We start from the raw sequence: 16,237 nt of genomic DNA on the forward strand, positions 1-16,237 counted from the left end.
CTCACACTCCTCCCTGAGCCCCAGTGCTGGCAGCAGACCTGTGGTCGAGCCTCCCAGTGAGTTTTAAAGCTTCTTCTGCTCTTTCCCTTCCCCACAGAGCACTACCTGGCCAGTGAGCCTGAGCCCTTCATCATGGCTTATCTCCACCACGAGCCTGAGCCCAACGAGCACAACTGCTCTGCCTCCAAGAAAATCAGCCTGGATGCCCTGGCTGGAAGTGACCACAAGCTCTACACCTTCTTCACCTCACCCAGGTGAGARAAGCCCCCCTGGCAGTCCCTGTCATCTCCAGGGGTGCATGTGAGAGATGCACAGGTGCTCTGTGGAACCTCTGAGTGTCTGCCCTGCCAAAGGGTGTAAATTACAGCACATTCACCAGGCTTTTCCTCCTCATTGTGTGCTTCCCTGCCCCTGCAGCTGGAAGCTTTCCATGGGCACACCTCCACCAGAACGGGGCTTGTGTCCTGCAGAGGTGGCTGAGTCAGCTCCTTGCTCTTTSCCTTCCCCAGAACGGATGATCCCATCCAGAAATATTACCTGAACATCACCAACCACTTCAGCTGGTCRCCGGTGGAGGTGACCCTGGGGCTGTACACGTCTCTGTGCCAGTACTTCAGCGAGCAGGAGAAGCGCTGGAAAACGGAAGGAATTGTCCCCCTGGAGGAGACCAGGCCAGACCAAGCTGTGTGCCTGACCCAGCACCTCACAGCCTTCGGGGCCAGCCTGTTTGTGCCCCCAAACTCTGTCCAGTTCATCTTTCCTGTGAGTACAAGGCTGTGCAGTGCTGTCACACACATAGAACAGGTTGTTGTCACCTGGAGCAAAGCCTCAGGCTCCTGTTGGCTTCATGTTCAAGCTGGCACCAGCACAGGCATCTGGGAGCCTTTGGGAGGTGCAGATGGGCACAGCTCAGTGGGGGCTSTGTCCCCTGGCTGGGAATCCTGGCTGCAAACAGACCTTTGCAGATGGCTTTGGTCCCTGGCCTGGACACCTCGCACGGTTCCTCTCTTAGGGAGATGCCAAACATCCCTCCCAGCTGTCACCCAGCACAGTTTGATCCCTGGCAGTCACACCTGCCAGCTGCTCCCTGCTTCCCAGGGGCATCCAGGCTCTTCCTAACTCTGTCCCTGTGACGTGAGCAGGAGCAGGGAGCTCCTGGCAGCTGCGGGGCCGTGTCTTGGAGCGGGGCGATGGCCAGGAAGGAAGCAGGCAATGGGGATGGGATCCTCCTGGGGGTGCCTCTCAACACTTTCCTTTCCTCCAGGCTCCAGGCCCGGGGCTGAACTACATCGTGCTGCTGACATGTGCCGTGTGCTTTGTCACCTACTCGGTGGCCGCGCTGATYGTGCACAAGCTGGACATGATCGACMTGAACCGYGTGGGRGTGATCCCCTTCTGCGGGAAGAACGGCATGTACAAATACGAGATCCTGGTGAAAACGGGCTGGGGCAGAGGATCAGGTGAGCCCCCAGCCTCCTCCCATGCCTGGTTCCCACCTGTGGTTCACCTCGGGTCCCACCTCAGCTTGCCACAGGGCCCAGAGTTGAGCTGCAGCTTCAGGGCAGGGCTTCCCACAGCATTCCCAGTTCTCACTGTGTGATGGTGGGGCAGGTCAAGAGAATGAATTGGGTTGGAAAGTTCCTCAAAAATCCCCTGGTTCCACTCCTGACATGGGCAGGGACACTGGGCCAGGCTGCCCCACCACTGGCTGTTGTGGTGGGATGACCAATTGCTGCTGGAAGGAGCTACCCAGGAGAGAAATCCCTCCATCCTGCCTTCCCTGACTGATTGTAGGAACAATCTGAGGCCATGAGTGTGTCCCACACTTCTGACCCTCTCCTGCAGAAGCATCCAGGCCTTGTGSGTCTTCCCCTGTCCTCCAGGATCCRTCACTTTGTTCTGAACCATTCCCAGCAGCAGGAAGCCAGAAAGTTTAGCTGGGTTTGTGGGTAGAGCTGTCCCTGGTGATGCTGGGGAAGGGCTTCCCTAAGGGGGCTCCTTCCTTCCTGCAGGTACCACAGCCCACGTGGGCATCGCCCTGTACGGGGTGGACAATAAGAGTGGCCACAGGCACCTGGATGGGGACAACGCCTTCCACCGCAACAGCCTGGATGTGTTCCAGATCGCCACGGAGCGCAGCCTGGGCAGCATCTGGCGCATCCGCATCTGGCACGACAACAAAGGTGGGACATGGAGGGGCCACAACCCGGGCCTGGGCARGGGAACCTGGCTGGGCTGGGGGGACATTGCTGGGGGACATGGAGCCTCTCTCACAGATTGGCCAGGTGCCACCCCAGCCAGAGTGCAATGTCCTGTGCGCTGTGGCCATAAATGTCACCTCTGGCTGTGCCACACTTCCCTGTTGAGTCCTGTGCAGTGCCCATCGGTGACAGTCATGTCACTGTCCCGCTGACGGTGCTTGTGTGGCCCCCTCAGCTTTGCGGCACCCACAGGGAATGTGTGCCATGAAATATTCCTTGGTTTATCCCCATTCAGGACTGAGCCCCTCGTGGTACCTGCAGCACGTCATCGTGCGGGACCTGCAGAGCAGCAAGAGCTATTTCTTCCTGGTGAACGACTGGCTGTCGGTGGAGAGCGAGGAAAATGATGGCCTGGTGGAGAGGGAGGTGTTTGCTGCCAGTGAGTGCTCCACCTCCYCTGGCTCCTTCTCACCCCTGATCCCCCTTTGCTCCAGGCTGAGCCCCTTTCCCAGCTCCCTCAGCCACTCCTGGTGCTCCAGACCCTTCCCCAGCTCTGTTCCCTTCTCTGGACATGCTCCAGCCCCTCCAAGTGTTYCTTCTTGTGAGGTTCCCAGAGCTGACCCCAGGATTGGAGGTGCCTCAGCAGTGCCCTGCCCAGGGAATGGGCACTGTCCTGGGGCTGTGGCMACACTGTTCATGGTACAAGCCAGGTGCCACTGGCTTCTTGCCCACCTGGGCAACACTTGGGCTCATTCAGCCGCTGTCACTCCCAAGGTTCTTTAGTGCTGAGCTTTCCCAAGCCTGGAGCACTGCATGAGAAATGACCACGTGGATGTGGTGTGGATACCTCAGGAGTTGCTGGGAGGGATGTGGCCAGGTCCCCTCAGCGGTGCAGCCACCCTGAGTCTGTCACTTTGTCCCCAGGTGAGAGCGAGCTGAGGAGCTTCTGGCGGATCTTCGTGGCGGAGCTGCAGCGCGGGTTCTTYGAGAAGCACGTGTGGCTGTCCCTGTGGGACCGCCCGCCCCGCTCCCGCTTCACCCGTGTCCAGAGGGCCACCTGCTGCTGCCTGCTCATCTTCCTGTTCCTCTGTGCCAACGCCGTGTGGTACGGCGTGGTGGGCAAYGTCCACCTCAGGTGTGTCCCCGGCTCCCTGGCCAGTCCCAGCCTCCTCTTGCCAGTCCCACTGGGGAAGGACACATCTCCCATCCCTGGGAAGAGCTTCCTTACCTGTGCCTTGAGCCTGCCCATCCCATTCTGAGGAGCTGGGACCAGGACATGGAGGATGGATGATCAAAGACAGATTTTGGTTTCCACGTCCATTTCCTTCTCTGCACATTCCTGGTTGTGCATTTTTGTCTCCTGCTTGGTCACCTTGCACCCCACATGCCCTGTGACACCCCAATGCCTTGCTGAAACCCCAAATGCCCTGCTGACACCTGATCCCTGTTGATTCCCTGCAGCAACGTGGCCGTTTCCAGCCTGATCCCTGTCAGTGTGGACACGGTTGCCGTTGGCCTGGTGTCCAGCGTGGTGGTTTACCCTCTCTACCTGGTCATTTTGTTTCTCTTCCGAATGGCTCGAGGCAAGGTAAGGAGGGGGGATGATTGCAGGCTGCTCARGTGGGTGGGAGGTCACCGGGTTTGCTTTTGGGAGGCTGAATTCTGCCTTTCCTGGGAGCTGGYTCCTCCAGCTGGGCTCTGCCCTGGCCCAGTTGTGCTGCACCAGGGCCGGTCTGTGCCTCCCTCCCTGAGCTCGGGTCACTGCTGGGCTCTGTTAGTGCCCAGGCACCAAAGGGCAGATTTGAGGAGCTGTTCAGGCACTTTCTCTGGATTTCAGTGTGTAACAGGCACCCAGATACAAAAGGCAGGAGCCCAGGAGCTGCTCAGTGGTGCCTCTCCCATGTCTGCTCTGGGTAGAAGCTCAGCTGGCTGAGCAAAGCTGTGCAGAGGCAGCTGGGAAGGGATTAGCTGGGGATTTACTGACTAGTTAAGCACAATTAGCAGCCCCATTAGGTACTGCAGCCAGCTGCTCAGGGCCTGATGAGCAGCAAATGTGGCTGATGTGTCTGAGAGCACACAGGGAAGGCTTTCAGACTTGGGCCTTTCTGAGAGCTTGTGCCTGGGACAGCCYTGGCTGTGGCACGTGTGGGTACAAGTGTTGTGCAGGATGGGCACGTGCCTGCTGCCAGCAGCAGTGGCAGTGTCACCCCTGTCCCTCCTGTGTGCCCTGCAGGTCTCCATCAGCCACACCGTGACTCACTCAGACCAGCAGTCCCTGGAGATCGACAACTACCTGGACTCCTCAATCCTCGACAGCTCCTTCCCCACCTTCCCAGGGCTCCAGGCAGAGGTAACTGCTTCCCTCCCCGGGGCTGGGCAGCCTCCTGGCGGTGTGGCACAGGGCTAAGAGCAGCTCAGTGACCCCTGATGGTCCAGCCTGCTGCTTTGACCAGGCACAAACCTGGGTCATGTTCCCGGAACCTTTCTGTTCCCTCCAGGCCTTCTCTGAGCAAACCAAGACAGATCTGTTCCTGGARGACTCCAAGAGGTGAGTAGGATTCTGGGGTTGGAGCAAGCAGGACTTCAGTCTGTGCTTTACTGGGCTTGCGCTCCCACAGTTTCCCTCTACAGTCCCCCACAGTTCCTTTTCTCGTGCCTCCCTGTCCCCGRTGTCCCTGATCGTCCCCATTCCTGTTTGCCCGCAGCCTGGTGCGGTGGCCCTCCAGCGAGGCCCTGCTCAGCTGGCCAGACCTGCTGAGTGACCCCTCCATCATGGGCAACACCATCCAGAAGCTGAAGAGAGGCCGGGCCAGCCGTCACCTGGGGCTCGAGGCCCCGCTGGCCACCGAGGAGGACGCTTTGTCCCTTGGCATTCACCAGGGACAGCCCCGCTACTTCTCTGCTTCAGGTGAGCAGCCCTGGCCAGGGCAGGGGTGACACAGCCAAACTGCTGCCATCACCACCGGCCTCACTCTGCAGGGCAGGGGAGGAGGGCTGTGTCTGCTTAGGGGGGATTTTAGGCTGGGAACGCAGGAATCCCGATGGGCATCAGGCTGAAGTGGGTGGGTGCCGGGAGGGGCGTGTTCCCATGGGAATGCTGAAAGCAAACAGCCTTTCCTCACTGGCTGCAAAGCCACGGTGTGTCCTGGGCCTCTGGAAGTGGCTGAGGAGGAGAACTTGGCCTCTTGGGCCAGCAGGAGCTGGAGGAGAGGGAGCAGGGGAGACCTGTCCCAGGGAGAAGGACAGCACCATCATCCTCCTCCTCCTCCCCAGTTCYACCTCGTGGCTGAGCCATTCCCTGGTTTGGTGCTGAGCTCCTGCCAACCCTGCCTGTGCTCTCTCTTTCCCAGATGAGGATCTGATCCGGCAGATCCTGGCGGATGGAGCCAGCGGCATCTCCCAGGACCTGGCACCGTACATGAGGGCAGAAACAGATCTGATCTCAGGCCTGTGAGTGTTTGGGGAGCAGAGTCCCTGTGGAGCCAGAGCCTCCTGCCCTGCCTGCCCACCCAGCTGAGCTGAGCTGAGCTGAGCTGCCTTTGGGTCACTTGCATGGGTCACTCTGTTCCAACTGACCAGCAGCCCCCACAGCTCCGGGAGGGCACTGCCACCTTTCCAGGAGCCACCTGGAATATCCCTTAAAGCCCCAGCTGTGTCTCCAGCATGTTTGGGCTGTGGGTAAAGTGCTAGAGTGAGGATGGCACATGACAGGAGGGAGAAAGGGATTCAGCCCAAATCCCTGTGGTGTTACCRTGCCCAGGACACCCTGCTGGGCACGCTGCCCACCAGGCTAAGGGAAGGGAAGGCTGTCAGGCCTTGTCCATGACACACAGGGCAGTTCTGTGCCTCGGGGACGTGTGTGACAGCCCAYGGTGATGCGGTGGTGCTGGCACTGGAGTGCAGCGCCCTTGGTGCCATCCTGCTGAGCACAGAGCCRGCAGTGGCACTGCCCTCAGCTCCCCCTGTGTCTGGCAGGTCCAGCGTGTTYGGGGACAAGGTGGAGACTGTCATGATGCAGAGACTGAATGACAAAGGGCCGAGTGCGGCGCCTCCTCCCAGGGAAGTGAGCAGATCGGCCAAATCCACCTGGACAGGTGRGATGATCCCTCCAAACTCACCCAGGGCTGGTGGCAGGCTCTGTGCTGGGATAAGTGCTGAGCTCAGCCCTTCCAGTGCCCACTGGGACCCTTTGCAGCAATGTTCACACTCTCTCTCCCTCCTCCTCCCGTCCCAGTTGCAGACCAGACGTTCAGGAAGCGCCTGCTGCCGCCCTGGTGCTCACTCCTGGCTCATGGCATCAGCCTCCTGCTCTTCGCCACCTCTGCGGGCGTCTCCGTGTGGATCGGGGTGGGCTTTTCCTCCAGCGTGGCCCTCATGTGGCTCATCTCAGGGATATTCAGCTTTCTGGCATCATTCCTGGTCTGGGAGCCCCTGAAGGTGAGGATGGCACATGTGCACCCACACAGAGCTGTAACATGGGATTAACAGGTGGAATTAGCATTGTCCAGCTGCTGATCACAGTCATGGAATCGTTACTGTTGGAAAAGCCCTTTCAAATTATCAATTCCATCATGTCCCGCCACGGTGTCCACTACTGACCCATGTCCCCAAGTGCTAATTCCATGGGGTTTTTGAGCACTTCCAGGGGTGGTGACTCCACCCCTGCCCTGAGCAGCCCCTTCCAATGCTTGGCAACCCTTTCCATGAAGAAATCAGGTCAGAGTGGACATTGAGTGCATTGAACAGACTCTCATCCCCATATCCCTCAGGAAGGGTGGGATGTGGACAGCAGCAGCAGCAGGAGAGGCAGGGCTGGTGGCAGGGCTGGTGACTCTTGGTTTGGAAGGTCCAGGTCGGAGCTGTGCTGTGCTGGCTGTGCCAAGGGGCCTGTGGGAGCTGCTGCTGCAATGCTGAGGTGGCACAGCTCCCCATAGGCTCAGCCCTCTCCCTGTGCCCCAGGTGCTGCTGGAAGCCCTCTATTTCTCCCTGGTTGCCAAGAGGCTACACCCAGAGGAAGATGACACCTTGGTGGAGCAGCCCTGYGTGGAACACGTGTCCGAGAGGATCAGCAAAGTCCGGCCCCCGCAGGGCTTCGCCCTCTTCCAGGCCAAGGAGGAGGCCAGGAAAGTCAAGCTGCTGCACAGGATGCTCAAGGTGGGACATCTCCTGGTGCCCAGGGATGGACACATCCGAGTGTGGGTCCTCCCAACCCAGCTGGGATCCCCTGCGTGCTTGGCTCTGGCTTCTGCCTCAGTTTCTCCATCTGTGGGTCTCATCCTGTTGGATGGCAGTGGAGAGCACAGCTCTGCTGCAGGATTTGGATCCAGCCCTCCATGCATTTCTCCTCTCTGCTTCCCAGAATTTCCTCATCTACATGATGTTCCTGCTGGTGGTCCTGCTCACCAACTACGGCGACGCCTCCCGCACCAGCCGGGCCTTCCTCCTGCAGAGCTCCATCAAACAACAGCTGGGCAGCAACGACTTCCTGCTCATCAAGAGGTACCTGCCAGGCCCTGGGGGAGCAGAGGAGTTGGCTCTTGGGCTCCTGCTCCACAGTCTCTCCCATAAAAAGTTCCATGGTGCCCATGTGGAGCTGGGCACCCCACAGCAGTGAGCAGGGTCTCCTCTGTCCTTGTGGTTCTGCTGCTCCGCTGGAGAGCAGAGGGGCCTCTGGGGGTTGAGGTTTAATTTCTCTGAGGTTTGGCGATTTCCTCAGTGAGAAGGGGCTGTGAGAGTTGATCTTGATAATTCTGGAGCTGCTCGAAAGGCTATGAGTTTCTCTGGCTCCAGAATTTACAGCCACAAGCTGTAAGCATGAACAGGGTCACAAGAGCCAGAAATGACATGTTGTCCAGAGTATGCCTTTCCTCTCACTCTACACATGAATTTAACTGGATTAAATTTCCCCAGCTGATTGTCCACACCGCTGGGAGCTCCCAACAGCCCAGTCTGGTACTGAGGGTCCCTGGGTTCAGGGTGTGCCACCTCAAAGCCTTCGAATCTCTGTGCACATCAGTGTGGTTTCTTGGTGCCCCAGAGTCACTGTTGATTCCCCACAATCTCACACCTTCCCCCCGCAGGTCGGATCAGTTCTGGGTGTGGATGTCCCAGGTGTTCCTCCCGTACCTGCACAACAACGGCTCGAGCCAGGAGAGCCACAGCACCACCCTGGGCACGGCCCGGCTGCGCCAGCTGCGCCTGCGGGAAGGTACGAGGGCAGGGACAGGCTCTGCTGTCACAGGGAGAGGGGACAGTCCTGGAGGGATGGAATGGGCAGCTCTGGATGCAGCTGGGGCTGAGGGGAGGCAGCAGAGGTTATGGAGGCAGTGGATTGTGGAATCCTGGAATGGTTTGGAGTGGAAGAGGCCCTGAAGCCCATCCAGTGCCACCCTGGCCATGGGCAGGGCCACCTTCCACTGTCCCAGGGTGCTCCAAGCCCCATCCAATCTGGCCTTGGACACTGCCAGGGATCCAGGGGCAGCCACAGCTTCTCTGGGCATCCTGTGCCAGGGCCTCCCCACCCTCCCAGGGAACAAATCCTTCCCAATATCCCATCCATCCCTGCCCTCTGGCAGTTTGAAACCAGTGATGTATCCAGGGACCAGAATGTCCAGTTCTCCTCTGCTTCTCCTCTGTTCTCTTCCACTTGTACCCAGCTAGCCCACTCTGACCTGGTGGCATGGATTTATCACGACTCCTAAATTGGACAGCTCTCTATTTTCATTATTATTATCCATCCTTTTCTGTGAGCCTGATTTTTTAGGCTCCTTTTCCTCACCCTGGTGCACTCGCAGGGATGAGCGTGGAGGGGTTGGGAGGAAGGGAGGTGCTGTGAGCTTAGCACTGGCTGTGCTGGGCTCTCCGTGGGTCACAGGGTGGTCTCATTGCAGCTGAGTGCCAGCAGAGTGCCCAGGACATCCTGCAGGGCATGGGCAGTGCCTGGAGGAGCTGCACTGACCAGCACAGCTTTGCCACTGCTGACTATGGAGTGGGCTGGGAGAGCACAGCYGGGAATGAGACAGCGGCGTGGGCACACTCAGCACCTGACCTGGCGGGGTAAGGGCTGCCCCCACCCATGCCCCACCCTGCTCCTCCTCCAGGCATCCTTACAGGCCTCTCCAAGGCTTTCACAGGTGCTCTGGGTTGTTCCCAGCCCTCATCTCATCCCCTGAGCCTGGCAAAGGGCACAGGGATTCCTAAGGGTGAACAGCAGCATTGTGCTCCAGGCAGGGGATTCAACTCTGCACCTTCTGGGGCACAGACAGGGCAGGGGAGCCCAGCAGCCCAGAGCAGTGCTAGATTTCTGCTCAGGTTGTCCTGCACCCTGGGCACAGATCATACTTGGTTTCTGCTCTGGTTTGTCACCAGAGGCATCTCCATGGAGCTCTGGGCCACCACAGGGCTTGGGGCTGTTCTGAGGTTGGGAGCACTGAGGTGGATCAATGCACCCCTGTAATTTGTCTTGTGAAATAAATCCTGAGGGGCAGGATCTGCATCTGCATGCTTGCTGCTGGCCTGCCACGCAGGAGAGCAGCCAGTGTCCTTCAGCCTCACCCAGGGCTCCTCTTCCTCTGCAGGATCTGGTACTGGGGCTCCATCTCCTTCTACGACAGCAGYGGCTACGTGCAGGAGCTGGGCCCTTCCCTGGAGGAGAGCCGGGCTCAGCTGCAGTTCCTGCAGCAGCACACRTGGATCGACAACATGTGAGTGTGGCAGGGGCACAGGGACTGTCCTGCTGTCACCTGGGCTCAGGGGTGCTGCTGGAGTGTCACAGGAGCCCAGGATGGATGTCCTGCCCAGCAGAGCCCCTGAGCTGTCCATGTCCCCCCACAGGAGCCGGGCAGTGTTTGTGGAGCTGCTGCAGTACAACCCCAGCGTGGACCTGCACGTGGCCATCACCCTGCGCCTGGAGTTCCCCGGGGCCGGCCAGGCCATGGCTGCTGTCACCATCAGCCCCTTCCCCCTGCTGCGGCTCAGYGGTGGCGTCACCCTGCAGCTCCTCATGATGGTCAGTGTGGGACCCCCTTCTCTCTGGGCACAGGATGTGGGGCACTGGGGACCCTCACCCAGCCTGGTCACTGTGGACTCGAGCTGCCCTCCCTATGGCCACTTGTCCCCATGTCTGTCACCCTGCCTGGGTTTGGTTCAGCAGAGCCTTCATCCCCTGGGCGCTGCCACCTGCAATGGGGGCATTGGGTGTGGGCATTGGGGAGCTTCAGGSGRGRTTGGGGCTCTGGATGAGCGAGAAAKGCTGGGCAGGATGCAGGGGGTGCTCCAGGTAYGCTCTGGTGGAATTGGCGTGGTTTGGGGGGGCTCTGCTGTCCTGGGTGCTGCAGGGTCCCTTGGTGCAGCACAGCAGGCASGCCTTGTCCTCTCATCTCCTGGGAACCTTTCCCTTCCTTCTGTCCTGGTAACCTCTCTGTTCCTCCCGCAGGTTTTCCTCATGCTGTTTGTGGTTTACTTCGTGGTGTCTGAGTCTCTGGCCATCAAGAAAGAAGGCAGAGCCTACTTCACCCTGTGGGGCAACTACGGCCAGTGGGTTTTCATCCTGCTCACCACGTGCACGGTGCTGGTGCACCTCAGCCAGGCCACCCTGGCTGACCAGCAGTGGCTCAGGTACCTCAGCAACCGCAGGGGCTTCACCAACTTCTACCAGGTGGCCTTCCTCAGCTCCATCTTCAGCAGTCTGGCTGCGTCCCTCCTCTTCCTCCTGACGGTGCAGGTACGGGCGGGCTGGGAGCAGCGGGTGCTTGGTCCTCCTGTGCTTGTCACCCCTGCCAGGGGCGGAGGGGGTGGCAGGGAGGMCACGTGTGTCTCTGCTGTGCACTGTGGGTCTCTGTGGCCTCTGGTCCCTCTGTTCCCTTGGGGAGTTCAGCCGAGGGTGGCTGATGGGATGGTGCTGTCTGCAGGGAGCCTATGGGCTGGGGTGTTCTGTGCTCTGCTGGGGTTTGGGTTTTCACACGTGTTTGGGAGGACATTCCTGGGCTGGGGGTGTGTGTATAACTCCTCCTGTCCCCTCCCAGGCTGCCCAGCAGCTGCGCTTCGTCCGTCAGTGGTCAGTGTTCGGGAAGACCTTCCAGAAGTCCTTGAAGGAGCTGATGGCTGCAGGGGTGGCCTTCACCCTCCTCCTCCTGGCCTATGCCCAGCTCGGCTTCCTGGTAATGACCCCTGTTCCCCTCCCTGACACAGGGGCTGCTGCCCCTCCTCTCTCATCGTGGCATGATCTGAGCAGAGCCCTGTGTCCCCTGGGTGCTCTGTGCCCTCTGTGCCCTGGCACCTTGGGCAGGGACTGTCCCTGTCACAGGGCCCACATGGGAGGGGATATTGCGGGTCATGGGAGCACTTTGCTGCTGCTCCCTGCTCCTCACATCCCCTCTGTCCCTCTGCAGCTCTTCTCCTCCTCGTCCGAGTCCTTCCGCAGCGTGGGCAGTAGTCTCCTCCTGCTGCTGGCCCTCCTGCGGGGCGGTGCGAGCCTCCGGCCCTGCCTGCCCGAGGCCTCGGCGCTCTGCTGCCTGTTCTGCAGCACCTACGTGCTGCTGGAGCTGTGGATCGTGCTGCGGCTGCTCACGGTGGTGCTGACCCACAGCTACCGCCACATGCACCTGGAGCTCTACCGGCCCGCCTTCGAGCCCCAGGACTACGAGATGGTCGAGCTGTTTGTGCGCAGGCTCAAGATGTGGATGGGCTTCAGCAAAGCCAAGGAGGTGAGGGCAGCCTGGGGGCTCTGTGCAGAAGGGGCCTGGTGTCCCAGAGCCACATCCACCATCCCTAGGCTCTCCCTGCCTGTGGCTCCTTGCTGCAGCTGGGTTCCTATGGCTTGTGAGGGCTGAGGCAGTGGCCATTCCTGGGGAACCCTACAGCCATCAGCTGCCCACTCTCAGCCCCACAGTTCCACATGGCGTTGTTGGGGATCCAGCCCATGGCTTGTCACACCAGGACCGGCTGGGAGCAGCCCCRGAGCTGTTTGGAGTGTTCCCCTTCCCTGACCTAACCCCAGCCCCACTCCCTTTTTCCCCCCCAGTTCCGGCACAAGGTGCGGTTCGAAGGGATGGAGCCGCTGCCCTCTCGAGACTCCAGCGACTCCAAATCCTTCCGTGGCCCCACTCCCAGCGCCGCCTCCGACAGCTCCAGGGCCTCCACGTCCTCCAGCCAGCTGGACGGGCTGAGCCTGGTGCTGAGCGCCCGCGACAGCCTGGAAGTGGACGCTGACATCCAGCGCCTGCTGTCGCTGTTCGAGATGCTGCTGGCGCAGTTCGACCGCGTCAATCAGGTGACGGAGGACGTGTCCCGCATCGAGCACCTGCTCGAGTTCTCCCGCAGCCACCGTGCCCGCCGGAGGCCGCGTGGGCCCGCAGGGGACCCTGCCCGGGGCTGTTCGGAGCGGGGCCCGTCCCCGGACGTGTCGGACACGGAGGCCAGGGCCGGGCCGGGTGGCCGGGGCGCGGTGCCCGGGCGATTGCTGCGGGCCAGCCGGGGCGTCAGCGCGGCCGCGGGGTCACCGGGCAAGGCCTGTCCCGGCCGGAGGAAACGGCCCCTGCGTGCCAAGAACCGAGTGCACCCCACGGTGAAGTAACGGGGTGGCAGGGAGCGATGCCTGGCAGGGTTTGCCGAGGGTGGGCTGTGCCTGCCCGGGACTGTCGCGGCGGCTGGGCCGGCCGGGGCACGGGGGCTCTCCCGCCACGCCGCTGGCACGGCCACTGGCCTCCAGAAGGGGCTCCACGGGAGCATTCCAGTGTTAGAGGTGTGGGGAGAAGGCCGAGCCTTTCCCCTGGGGTGGGCAGGTGCAGGAGGTCCCCACAGGCTCACAGGGAGCAGCTGTGGGTGTGTGCCACAGCCCCGTCTGCAGCCAGCCACAGGTGGGGACTGGGATGGGTACAGGGCAAAGCTCCCTCCCTTCCTGCTGGCTGTGCCGGATGGGAAAGGGAGAAKAGAGCCCCAGGCCTTGAAGGTTTGAACCAAAAATGGATCTTTTTCGACCAGACGCACTGTGGAGGAAAGCGACAGCTTTCGAGAAGGTATTTAACCCACCTTGCTTTTTAAGCATAAATAGATATATAGAGAAATGCTATCTACACCCAGAGCAGTTCATTTCCAGTATTGGCTATTTTTATCCTCCAGAAATTGGTACTATTATTTGTATTTAAAGAAATCCAATATTTAAAACAAAGGACATTGCGGCGAGCTGGGGACGAGAGACCCCTGGGCTGCCTCAGCCACTTCCGAGTGTGGGGTTCCCCAACTCCAAGCATGGGGTTCCCAACGTGCTGGTGTCACTGCGGTCCCCACCCGCCCTGTCCCCTCCCCGCCGTGGCCCTGGGGTGCAGGCGCCGCTGGCTGCTTGGCTTCTCTAACCCAAGGAATGTATTGCCCTGAATATATGTATTTTTTTTGGTTTACTTGTTATGTACTGCCCAGCACTTTAAACAAGGCTTTCCTCGGCTACCAGTGACACGTGCGAGCTAAGAACGGGATAATATATCACAAAAGCAGTATTTTGTTTGTTTAAATCATAAACTGAAATGGGCAGGGAGGAGGGGAGTGCAGCCCCAGCTTGGGCATCAGTGCCAGCACCTTCCCTGAGCACAAATGAAGCAGGTGAAGTCCTGAGGGAGCTTTTTTTTGGGATTCCTCCAGCCCTGCTGCCTGGGATTCACCATGTGCTGGGCTACAGCTGCTGGGCTACAGCTGGCCTGTGCCATGGGGCCCCCCAGATCACAGCCTGGGGGTGCCTGAAATCCCTCCGGGGCTGCCTTCCCCTCCTYGGCCCCATTTCACCTTATGGCTATTGTAAGTAATTTATATGGGGTTTGTTTGGTTTTTAAATGTATATATTTTTGTATGTTTGCTATATTTTCATAGCATCGGTACCGTGTTTGAAACATGTAGATAGGAGACAGAACACTATTGTCAGAGTTATTTAAAGGATGTATTAAGTGCTTCTTCCTGGGAATGTCCYGTGTATATAAGGATTGGCTGTCTGTGTGCGTGTGGTGCGTGTGCTCTCCTGGGCTGGCTCGGGGCAGTGGCCGCAGGTGGAYGGGGAAGAGCCCCCAGTGGGCTCCTCAGTGCGTTCCAGAACCTGCTCTATGGTTTTGACAGGTGAGAGGGTGGGAGGGAAGGCTGAGATGGCAGAGCTGCAGGGCAGGGGGCTTGGGTTTGGCTGCCTTGGGTGCTGGTGGGCCTGGAAGCACCTTCCCAGGACAGGGAAGGCTTTTCCAGGCAGAGAGGGGGCTCCTAAGATACTTCCATTGCTCCATCACCTCCTGTGCCTCCCCTCCAGCCCCCAGCTGTGTTGGATAGTTGTTAAGATGTCATTCCAGCATCCATTGTGTCCTTGGCCCCTTGGCCATGTGTGTCAGGGTGGCTGTAGGGGGACACTGGGCRCCCTGTGATGGCTTTGGGACAGGTATGAGTTACTTTGGGAAACTCCGGTACTGTGCAGGACAGATGTTGTGGAAAGGCTGTGGAGGATGAGGGCAGGAGAAGACAAGTGAGGTGGTGGTTGGTCAGCATGAAGGTGTTGGAAGAGCAGAGGGCACAGAGAAGTAGAGGGCAGAGCGAAGAAATGCAATACTGGTAACCAGGACAGGTTGGTGATGGCAGAAGGGCAGGTGGGAGAGGGCACAGAAGGATCCAGGGGTCAGGAGTGGGACAGGAACAGTTCCAGCAGGTGCCTGGAGCAGGCACAACCAGCAGCTGGAGGCTGAGCCCAGGGCTGGGACCAGGTGCTGCTCAGCTTTGTGCTCTGTTCAAAAAAARACCCGGGTTTACAAGGCAGAGAGCTAAAACCATTGGTCTTGGATTTTTGGTTCCTTTAACCTCCCAGGCAGCACAGCACCAGGCTCAGCTCTGGGCACATGCCCATGACTCCTTTTTGGTGATGGGGACAGTGCCAGTGCCACGTCCCCAAAGCAAGGCAGTAAGATGAGCAGTGGTGAGCAGAGACCTGGGATGTCTCCACGGTACAGAGCAGTTCCTTTGCCTACATCCACCTGCCCTGGCACAGCCCCTCTTAYCTGGGTGGAGCACCAGAGGTGTAGGTTCAACCCCTCCGAGGGCCCTCTGGGAATGTTCAGTGATTGAAATGTCCCAAATGAACCAAGCAGGTCTTGGAAATCTCTTGAGGAGCCACAAAGTTCCATTCCTGAGGCAGAGGTCAGTTCTCAGCTTGAGTATCCTCATTAGAAGAGGGTGGGAGTAGGAGAGAAGTGCAGAAAGGAGATGGAGGCAGGAGGGGGCCAGCAGGGCCCCAAATGCTTGGAGCAGCCATTCCTAAGCTAAGGGGCAGCTGTGATAAAGATGCTCCCCAAATCCATCAGGATTTTTGTTCCTTGCCCTGTGTGTGTGTGAGTGTGACTCGGTGTGTRTGACRTGACCACRTGCTCCTTCTAATCAGAGAGGAGCAGAAACGGGATCAGACAACTGCCCTACTTCTGGCCTTCCCTGGAAGTACGGAGAGCAGCTCTGCCCCCACAGTTGTTCCTTGAAAAGCCCAACCCTGCATGGTGGGCAGCACCCACAGCTTCCAGCACTCACAGTGCCCTGTGCCAACTCCAGCAGTTGTCCCAGGGTCCCCTCCATGTCCCAGCTGAGGCTCCTCTGCAGCCAGAGGCATTTAGTCATGGAGTTACACCCTCCCAGCAATAAACTTGACTCAAARCCCATAAATCCCCCTGAATGTATATTTTTGTCTGTAGTCACCAAGAGATGGTTTCTTATTTATTGCCTTGAATCTCACAACAATGCATCAGGATCAAGCTGCTTAAATGAAAAATGAAACCCCCATGCATTCGTTCCAAGGGAGAGGGAGGGACTACCGTAAGTGCCTTATTTTTTTATTTTTTGRAGAACAATGATTGTGACCAAAATGCCAATTGTTCCTGTCTGGTCAGCATTTCACTGCAAACAAAAATGGTGTATTTTGTAACTGTGGGGATGTTTCTTAAAAACTGACAAAGTCAAATAAACATGACTGCTAAAAYCTGGCTCAGATGGTTTTGTCCTGCTCCAGAAGACACTCATTTCCACCCCATCCT

The 16,237-nt window shown here is 58.9% G+C and overlaps 1 protein-coding gene across 1 annotated transcript in view; it reads left to right on the forward strand.

Annotated features, from left to right (window-relative positions):
* Positions 1–16,223, forward strand: part of PKD1 (polycystin 1, transient receptor potential channel interacting) — a 77,558-nt gene extending 61,335 nt beyond the window's left edge. The window contains exons 24-46 of the mRNA XM_057371237.1: positions 98–254; positions 510–762; positions 1,265–1,460; positions 2,013–2,183; positions 2,497–2,640; positions 3,126–3,336; positions 3,663–3,789; positions 4,435–4,551; positions 4,700–4,749; positions 4,907–5,109; positions 5,552–5,651; positions 6,177–6,295; positions 6,436–6,638; positions 7,161–7,355; positions 7,561–7,700; positions 8,282–8,409; positions 9,092–9,257; positions 9,779–9,904; positions 10,035–10,209; positions 10,636–10,923; positions 11,225–11,359; positions 11,591–11,905; positions 12,223–16,223. Coding sequence (XP_057227220.1) covers positions 98–254; positions 510–762; positions 1,265–1,460; positions 2,013–2,183; positions 2,497–2,640; positions 3,126–3,336; positions 3,663–3,789; positions 4,435–4,551; positions 4,700–4,749; positions 4,907–5,109; positions 5,552–5,651; positions 6,177–6,295; positions 6,436–6,638; positions 7,161–7,355; positions 7,561–7,700; positions 8,282–8,409; positions 9,092–9,257; positions 9,779–9,904; positions 10,035–10,209; positions 10,636–10,923; positions 11,225–11,359; positions 11,591–11,905; positions 12,223–12,774 — 4,271 coding nt within the window. The 3' untranslated portion in view covers positions 12,775–16,223. The remainder of the gene's footprint in view (positions 1–97; positions 255–509; positions 763–1,264; positions 1,461–2,012; positions 2,184–2,496; positions 2,641–3,125; positions 3,337–3,662; positions 3,790–4,434; positions 4,552–4,699; positions 4,750–4,906; positions 5,110–5,551; positions 5,652–6,176; positions 6,296–6,435; positions 6,639–7,160; positions 7,356–7,560; positions 7,701–8,281; positions 8,410–9,091; positions 9,258–9,778; positions 9,905–10,034; positions 10,210–10,635; positions 10,924–11,224; positions 11,360–11,590; positions 11,906–12,222) is intronic.
* The last annotated feature ends 14 nt before the right edge of the window (positions 16,224–16,237 follow it).

This window comes from Malurus melanocephalus, unplaced genomic scaffold (genome assembly GCF_030028575.1).
Source record: "Malurus melanocephalus ecotype Western Australia unplaced genomic scaffold, MMel_1.1 scaffold_143, whole genome shotgun sequence".
NCBI classification, from domain to species: domain Eukaryota; kingdom Metazoa; phylum Chordata; class Aves; order Passeriformes; family Maluridae; genus Malurus; species Malurus melanocephalus.